We start from the raw sequence: 9,865 nt of genomic DNA on the forward strand, positions 1-9,865 counted from the left end.
GATTTCTTGCTTCTGCTACAGATTCTCCCAGCTGTGAGCCTTCCAACCTTCTAAGTATTCCTTTATATGCGGTTCAGAGTTCTGGGACCAGCCCCTGAACCTGCTTGGTCAGGTATTCTGTGTTGTTGTTGGCAGAGCTCTCTGCTATACGTCCACCCGATCCGCCATCTTGTTTGTTGTCTTGGCCACAATTTTTTTAATGATGATACCAGAGTCCAAAACCAGAGGGACAAGATGGTTTCACTGTATGAAGCTTAAAATTTCCTGCATGCCAAAAGGACCACAAATAAAATTAAGACACAGATGAGGACAGGAATATGGGCTAGAAATTATTTCATACCGTTTCAGGTAGAGGCTCTGGCAATTGTATATATACAAGTGTCTGAATTTTTTAAATAACTTTTTATTATGAATTGAGTGAAGGTTTATGAAGCAGGCCATCAGTTTTACATTCAACGAAACATACACTTTGTTTCCTCACCATTGCTATGCCCTCGATGTACCATCACTCATTCCCTTTCCGCCATGTTTCTTGTTTGCATTCCTCCTTCTTTCCCAACCCATCAGGATTGTGTCTTAGGTAAATGCTGCCCTTTGGATCTGAAATGGTTGACCATTCTATGGTATGTGTACCTCACTAATATTATTGACTCTTCTATGTCTATTTATTGCTTGGCTGAAAATTGAGCCACAAGGGTAAGTTCAGTTCTAGACTTGAAGGGTGGCCAAGGTCCTTAGTTTCTATCTGACCAGTGGGATTTTAGGTTTTTTGGTTTTTTTTTTATGATTTTGACTTTTGTTCCACATTTTTCTCTCACTCTCCTTAGGACCTTCTCATGTGATCCCTTTCAGAGCAGTTGGTAGTGGTAGCTGGGCACCATCTAGTTCTTATGGTCTCAGGGTCATGGAGACTGATGATCACTTGGTCTATTAGTCCACTGTACTAATTGTTTCCAAGCAACTTCCATTTTCATCCCTCTTCTTTCCTCAGAACATGGAAAGACCTAAAGATGAACTTTGAATGGTCCTCATGAGCTTTTAGATCACAATTGACACTCTCTAAAGTAGGATATAGAACATTTGTTTTGGAAGATCGTTGTTGTCGTTAAGTGTTGTCAAGTCGGTTCTGACCCATAACGAACCTTGTATTGGGTTTACAAGAAGCGGCTGATGAGCTTGAACCACTGACTTTGTGGTTCTAACTGACTTTACAGTCCCGCACATTAGCTCACAGCACCATTCTGTGGATTATATATCATTAATTTTTAAATATATACTTTTTTCTCAACTACTATACATGCATGATTTTCTCCTAAGAACATATTGAGAGACAGGCATCACAATTTAAATGAAATGATGTTTACTATAATGTCATTTATAATATATTACTTATAATATGGAAAAATTTAAAACCACTGGACTATTCCAAAGGGTTGTGACTGAATGAATAAGGATGCAGTAGGCTGACAGAACACTTTCGTTGTTGTGGTTGTTGAGGTTCTGACTCATAGCAACCCTATACATAATAGAACGAAACACTGCCTGGTCCTGCACCATCCTCACAGTTGTTGTTACATGTAAGTCCATTGCTGCTCCATTAGAAATGATCTTTTGCAATAATATTTAATAATAATAAAATGCTCATAATATACCAGGTTGAAAAATTAATAAATTAGATTTTTTTTTTCCTATATAAACTCCCACCCCACACTGTTGAGTGACTTAGTGTGTCTGTGTCCATCACAGAAATCATGGTGTCCACCTCAGTCTGTAAATTCCCTAATAACAGCTAGATAGTAGAGACATTTAAAAACATTTATTTGTATATGTATATTGTTGTTGTTAAGAGCCTATAAGTTGGTTCCAACTCAAAGTGACCCTTTATAGTGTTTCTGAGGAGCGGCTGGTAGGTTTGAATCACTGACCTTGCCGTTAGTAGTCCAGTGCGTATCCTACAGCATCACAGCAGGATCTTAAATATACAAAATACCAGGGGACTTGGAACAGTTTGTGAGTTTCTGAAGAGCAGCTGGTGAGTTTGAACCACCTACCTTGTGGTTCAAACCGACCTTGCTGTCCAGTGCTTATCCCACAGAGCCATACCAGGATTCTTCACCACGTGGTGCCATATAAATGATATGTCCTGACAACTCTCTCTTTGGTTCCTGACATAGTTCACTCCCCACCCACTCCAGCCTCATTGTTTCTCAACCACAGCCTAGTCTCAGGATCTGAGTTCATCCAAAGGCAGGGGCCTGGTGATGCATTGCTAACTGAAAGTTCAGCAATTCAAACCCACCAGCCACTCCAAAGAAAAAGATACGACTGTCTGCTTCCACAAAAATTGTTGTTGTTGTTAAGTGTTCCAACTCATAGTGACCCTGTATAGCGTTTCCAAGGAGCAGCTGGGGGATTTGAACTGACAACCTTGAAGTCCAGTGCTTATACTATAGCACTACACCAGATGAAAGCATTGGAAACTCTATGGGGCAGTTCTGCTCTGTCCTATGTGGTCACTATGTGTCAGAATTGACTTGATGGTAACATGTTTTGTTTTGGATTGGAAGGTTAGCCAACAGAGCAAGGCAAAAGCCATACACTGGTCTGTGGTGTCTCTGCTGATGTCCTATGCCAGTGCAAAGAACATGCAGTTCTTCAAGAAAATTCAGGCCCACATAGACTTGGTTAAAAATTAATTTTCATATGTCAGGATTGTCTGCCTGAGACATCTGGTTCTGAACAGTGTATTCTACCCTGAATTATGATTGCACTTTGGAGTGGTCTCCCACTTCCTTAGTGTTCAGTTCCAAGGTAGTGATTCAATCTGAGAAACAGCAGAAAACTGGGTCTTAGATGGTTACCCTTGAATTTAACCCTGAAAGGGTTGACTTACACTGATTTCATCTCAGAAAATTTAACAAGTAGAATCCAAAATAGGTTCTCAGGCAAAAACCAACCAACCAAACTATAAACAAACAAACACACAAAAAACTCCACTGTGAGACTGACATCTCAAAAGAATAAAAAATATAAATTTAATCTTTACTGAAGTATCTGCTAAAACAGCAAAGAAGAATTCTAACCATAGCATATAGTAAGACTTACAAAAATCCTCTTTCCTTCTGATTTTCTTATGATAACATTGCAGCTTTCCTCTCACTCCATCCATCTTGACCCTCATTATCTCCAAAGACTCCAAAACTCTCTCCATTATTATCCTTTTGATTTCTTTGGTTCCGTTGTGACATCACCCATGTGATTTCTAATGCGTGTTATTTATGTCTTCTCCCTCTTTTCTTTTGTTAGGTTTGCCAATGGTCTGTCGATTTTGTTAATTCTTTCAAAGAACCAGCTTCTTGTCTTGTCGATTGTTTCTATAGTTTTTCTGTTTTCTATCTCATTTATTTCTGCTCTAATCTTTATTATTTCTTTTCTTTTGGTGGCTGTGGGTTCCCTCTGTTGGTCTGTTTCTAATTGTTGTAGATGTTCCAAAACTCTCTCTAAAATCCTTGCCTTGTACCTTTTGTCTCTCCCAGGTTTTTGCTGTCCCAGGTGATTCTCACTGGTCTCTGTTACACTGTTTCCTCTGATCAACACAACCAAAGGCCAGATCTGTTTGAACAATAAAGGCTCCTTAGATGTAATGGAGGGAGGGAGGCTGTAGCTATTCAGAAATTAGTCATTGTTGTTTTTTTGTCCCAGTCGTATTATAAAACTGATGTTTCATTATAGTGAAACTTGTTCTGTGTTACAGAATGTAGGACTATCTCGATGGGGCAAGGACAAGAGGTGCATGCCCGGAAGCTGATTCAGATGTCTATGCAGCAGGTATGAAATGTGAGGCATCTGCCCCTAGTACAGCATTACTGCTGAGGTTCTCCTATGAGGATTACAGAGGAACACAGTAGTGATGGATGATTCATTCTTCCAATGATGCCCAGTCATTACTTTCTATTTGTGGTGGTGTGTACATAGAGTCAGCCATCAACTGTGAATCTAAAATCTCAACTCACTTTCCTCCTGACCTCCACAGGGGATGCTTATTCCATTTCCCATAGCATAGGCTTCATTTTATTTTCACTAATCTTTTTTTTTTTTCAGATAGACACATCTTCTGATTCCCAGGGATGCAGTTATGGTAGAATTTCACAATCGATATTAATAGATAGTACTTAAGAAATGACAGATGGATACAATTAAGTTTCAATATTTGGTTAAAGTCAGGCATTCATTTTTCCATTAACAAATCATTTAGGTCAAACAAGAAATATCCGAGGATGTTATGTTCAAATATTGATAATGGTTTTTATTGAAAATTGCACACTGAATGGAATGTTGAGAAATGTTTCCCATCACATCTAATAAATACATAGGACATTAATTTTCTTGAAATGCTTTGCAGATAGCAATTTCAGCTGTAATAAGAAGCTGTACCATTTATAAACATAAAATAAGATCTTGGTTTATTTTTAAGCTTTTGATCTTATAATGTTTGTAGCAACTTTGGTGTAGCTCTTCCCTGGAAATTAATGACTAGAGAGGGTAATGGGCTAAAACTCTGCTTGGGTCATCACATTTTCTAGTTAGTCATTAATTCTCAAATGCCCTAAGCCTTAAACTTTCCCACTTAATTAAATTCAATAAAATATTGTATTTAACTTATATATATCAAAGCAATTATATATAATTTTTTTTAACTTGGATCCAGTTATTCACTCTATTGCATGATTTGACAATTTAACTTTGAGACTTAAATATTTTCATTCATTTCAATGGATGTGAAACTTTTCATTTAAAATATTACATTCATAATAGCCTTCTTTGGAATACTAGCTTTTATTATTTCTATTTTGTTTCTCAAGGTTCTGTTTCTTAAGTAGGGCTAAGTATTGATAATAACAGCATTTGGGGGGGAAGCAGAGGAGCACACACACACAGATCATGAACAGCCATGTTACTTTTGATGGACACCAGCTTTAGGACAAAGCTGACATTGTGGAATGTTGAGTGGGGAACCAGAAGAGTGTGGGGCTACGAGGACACACACTGACCCTACAATGCATCTTGCTCTGGATACCGAGTTAAGATCAATACATTCCCTACACTGTTTAAGCCAGTTTGAGTTGTACTTTATTGTCTACATAATTTAAGGCATGATACACAGGTATTACCATATATTCGTCACATTGAATGTTCTGTAGCTGTATTTATTTGACCTTGTTTTATATAGAAGGAGCGGAGACCTGGTGGTGCTATGGGATCAACTTTAGACTAATAACCGCAAGGTTGGTGGTTCAAACCTACCAGTCACTTCAAAAGAGAGAAATGAGGCTGGCTGCTCCCCTAAAGATTTGCAGTCTTTAAACCCTATATAGGGTTGCTGTGAGTTAGAATCATCTCAATGGTGTTGTATTTGGTTTTGTTTTATAAGGACTTCTGATAGCATAGTGTTGGAAGCACTTGGCTGCTAACCTAAAGGGGGGGTGGTTCAAACCCACCAGCCACTCCATGGGACAAAGATGTGGCAGTCTGCTTCTGAGAAGAGTCACAGCCTTGGAAACCTTATGGGGTGGTTCTACTCTGTTTGATAGGCTCACTATGAGTTGGGATCAAATTGACAGCAGTGGGTTTGGCTTGGTATGGTTAGTTTTATCAGAGTATCAAAATGTTGTCTGGTTAAGAGACTGTATTCTCACATTGTTAAAGATAGTTGATTTAGTAAGTATTTGTTGTTGTTGTTGTTAAGTGCCGTCAACTTGGTCCCGGCTCGTAGTGACCCTCTGTAGGGTTTCCAAGATGCAGCTGGTGAATTTGAACCGCCAACTTTGCAGTTCAAACCAAACTTTCACTTCAGTGCTTATCCTACAGTGCTGTACCAGGACTCCAGTAAGTATTTAGAGAATTCTTCATAAGTTTTATAAGGAATGTATAGAAAGAGTTATGAGAAAGAATAAGGTTTAGCATCATGGTGGCAAATGTCACCAAATTTATGGTTTTCAACTTTCATGAGCTAATATGTATCTTTCTTGGATCTGGGGTGAGTCAGTTCTGATTTACTTTTGTTTTTTCTTTTTACAAGTTTTTATTGTGAATTGAGTGATAGTTTACATGGTAAAACATTGGTTTTACACTCATCATTTCATTGCAATGATTACCGTCTCCTCTGTGCATCATCACTCAACAGTATTTACTTCCATTCCCTCTGTTCTGATTTACTTTTGATATGTAGTTTGTACTAGTGCAATGTACAGGCTTCTGCAAGTACAGATAAGATTGTTTAGGCAGGACCATTTAAACGACAAATTCCCAAATACTCATTCCTACCATTAGATGGTGCACACACTGTACCTACACCAGTCTGACTTCAGGTTTTAATTTCTGTTCCTTTATGAACCAGGGGTGGCAGAATACAATCATTTTGAATTCATTGGTTCTAAGTAGTCAGCTTATACTAGTTACAGAAGGAATGATTATATGGACATGCAAACTTTAAAAAAAAAAGTGATGTACTCCAAATATAGTATTTGTAAGCTCGAAACAAATAATTTTTTTTTGGGGGGGGGAAGGGAGTTGTTTTAGTTCATTTGTGCATTTATTTGTTTTATTAAAACCATAGCAGAAAATAATTGTGAGAAGTAAATATGAAATCGTTTTTGGCTACAGGGTGGCTGGGTATTACTACAGAATTGTCACCTTGGCCTAGAATTCATGGAAGAATTACTAGAGACGCTAATCACCACGGAAGCCAGTGATGATTCTTTCCGAGTATGGATAACCACCGAGCCTCATGATCGATTTCCAATTACATTGCTTCAGGTTTGTGACTATGAGATAAGTCTCCTTTCTTTGAGGGCAATACAAATAAAGATGGTTTAAATAGCATTACTGAACGATGAAAACACAGTGGAGCTTTGTAGTCTGATAGAATCTGCACTGTAAAATCCCATATAATCATCATCAACATCATAACGATGACCGTCAAGGCTGTGTAGTAAATATTTCCATGGGTGAGTTATATGCCTTGATACTACTGTTATTGGGCTTCCCCCTCTGACCAGTGTAATTTGTTTACATGGCACTGACTCTCTGCCCACATTTTGTGTGCCTTAAGCATATTGCCATTTGATGTCTTGTAATTTCTCTTTCATCCTTTACCATGCTAGCAGAAATAAAACTACTGTTTTTGCTTTTTATGACAGAGTGCGCTCAAATTCACAAATGAGCCACCACAAGGTGTACGTGCAGGTTTGAAGAGGACATTTGCTGGAATTAATCAAGACCTTCTGGATATCAGTAATTTACCCATGTGGAAACCAATGCTTTACACGGTAGCGTTTTTACACTCCACTGTGCAGGTAACTTCTGAAAGCGGTTTTCACATTTAGGTGATGGTTAGTGACAGCCACTTGCTCTCTGTTACTCTGTTCCCTTTACCCTATTTTATTTTCCTTTGTAGCATTTTCCCCAAGCTGCCATAGTATGTGTTGTTGTTAAGTGCCATCAAGTCCAAGGAGTGGCTGGTGAGTTTGAACCTCCAACCTTGTAGTTCAAACTGACCTTGCAGTCGAGTGTCCTACAGCACCACACCAGGACTTTATAGTATGTATCTGTGCATTTACTATGTGTCCCCTATCCTTTCCACTGCTCTGGCCAGTAGCCTGAAGGTAAGCTTCTCAAGGCAGTGACTTGGTTTTTGTTGTTACTACTGAAATTTCCATTGTCACAACAGTGTCTGTGGGCATTGTCAGAATGCCATAAATATTTGTAACTTGAACAAACAGATAATGAAGATAGGGACTTGGTTTTGAAAGGGTATTATCAAGTTCTTATGCTGGCCAAGAATTTTATGTACACCATCTTATATAATACTAACAACCACATTCCAAGGTAGGGTTATCACTGTTTAAAAAAAGGTGAGGATACTCAGGTTTAGAGACGTTAAGTACACTTTGTATGTGGTAGGTCCATTTTGGAGCCAAGGAACCGACTGCCTGGCTCTGAAGCTCTTTCGACTGCATTGTTGTTCTTATTAAGTGCCATTGAGTCAGTTCCAACTTATAGCCACCTTGTATCAGGTTTCCAAGGAGCGACTGACTGGTGGGTTTGAACTGCCTACCTTGTGGTTCAAAGTCCAGTGCTGATCCTACAGCACCACACCAGGAGTCCTCCTGCTGTATTATAGGAGATCATTTAAAAACAGATTTAAGTGTATTTGACCCTCTAGTCATCTGTCAATTTTTTGCACTATGGTGTGTGTTGCTATGATGCTGGCAGCTATGCCATTGGTATTTTGAATGCAGGCAGGGTCACACACGGTGGACAGATTTCAGCTGAGCTTCCAACGAAGGAGAGGCAGACTCCTTCTGAATGTCTAGTCACTGATAGCCTTATGAATAGGAGTGAAACACTGTCAGATAACACCAGAATATTGAATCTTGAAACATGAGAAAGAAAGCTAGAATATTGCCAGCTAGAGTGCTGGAAAATGAGCCCCTCAGATTGGAAGGCACTCAAAATATGACTGGAGAAGACTTGCAGCTTAAGTAGAGTTAACTGTGATGACACAAATGGAGTAAAGCCTTCAGGATCTTCATTTGCTGATGAGGCACAACTCAAAATGAGGAGAAACCACTGTAAATGTCCATTAATAATTGGAACAAGGAATGTATGAAGTATGAATCCAGGCAAATTGGAAATTGTCAAAAATGAAATGGAACAGATAAACATTGATATCCTAGATATTAGTGAGCTGAAATGGACTGTTTTGGCAATTTTGAATCTGACAATCACATGGATTATTATGCTGGGAATGATAGATTGAAGAGAAATAGCTTCACATCCATCATCAAAACAAAAAACGAGAAAACATTTCAAGATCTATTTTGAAGTATAATGCTATGATAGTATAACATCTATATGCCTACAATGAAGACCAATAAATACCACTATTACTCAACTTTATGCACCAATCACTAAAGCCAGTGATGGTAAAATTGAAGAATCTTGCCAATTCTTTCAGTTTGAAATTGATCAAATATGCAATCTAGATGTACTGATGATTACTGGTGATTGGAATGTAAAGGTTGGAATCAGTGGTTGGAAAATATGACCTTGGGGATAGAAATGATGCTGGAGATTGCGTGTTAGAATTTTGCAAGACCAGCGACTTCTTCATTGAAAATACTTTTTTTAAACAATATAAAAAACCATTATACACATGGACTTCACGAGATGGAATACACAGAAATCAAATTAACTCCATCTGTGGAAAGAGTTGGTGGAAAAGCTCCATATCATCAGCCAGGGGAGACTGTGGAACAGACCATCAATTGCTCATATTCAAGTTCAGGCTGAAGCTGAAGAAAATTAAAACAAATTCATGAAAGCCAAAATATGACCTCAGACATATCCTACCAGAATTTAGAGATCATCTTAAAAATAGATTTGATAAATTAGACACTAATGACAGAAGACCAGAAGAGCTATGGGAGAACATCAAGAACACCATGCAGGAAGAAAGCAAAAAGGTCATTACGAAGACAAGGGAGAAAAAAAAGACCAAAATGGATGTCAGAAGAGATTCTGAAACTTACACTCCATGGTAGAGATACTAAAACAAATGGAAGAATGAGGAGGTAAAAGACCTGAACAGAAAATTTCAAAGGGCAGCTTTTCAAAAACAAAGTCAAGTATAATGAAATGTGTAAATGTGTAACTATCTGGAGTTAGAAAACCAAAAGAATAGCCACACTCAGTATTTCACAAGCTGAAAGAACTGAGGAAAACATTCAAGCCTCGGCTTGTTTTACCGAAGGATTCTTTGGGTAAAATATTGAATTAATGCAGAAAGCATCAAAAATGATGG

At 38.2% G+C, this 9,865-nt stretch overlaps 1 protein-coding gene across 2 annotated transcripts in view; it reads left to right on the top strand.

Annotated features, from left to right (window-relative positions):
- The window catches only part of DNAH8 (dynein, axonemal, heavy chain 8), a 391,134-nt gene that overhangs the window by 293,816 nt on the left and 87,453 nt on the right, over positions 1-9,865 (top strand). For both annotated transcript variants that reach the window (XM_006860428.1, XM_006860427.1), the window contains 3 exons: positions 3,755-3,828; positions 6,664-6,816; positions 7,200-7,355. In XM_006860428.1, the coding sequence (XP_006860490.1) occupies positions 3,755-3,828; positions 6,664-6,816; positions 7,200-7,355 (383 nt within the window). The remainder of the gene's footprint in view (positions 1-3,754; positions 3,829-6,663; positions 6,817-7,199; positions 7,356-9,865) is intronic.

Source organism: Chrysochloris asiatica, unplaced genomic scaffold (genome assembly GCF_000296735.1).
Source record: "Chrysochloris asiatica unplaced genomic scaffold, ChrAsi1.0 scaffold00038, whole genome shotgun sequence".
Lineage (NCBI taxonomy): Eukaryota > Metazoa > Chordata > Mammalia > Afrosoricida > Chrysochloridae > Chrysochloris > Chrysochloris asiatica.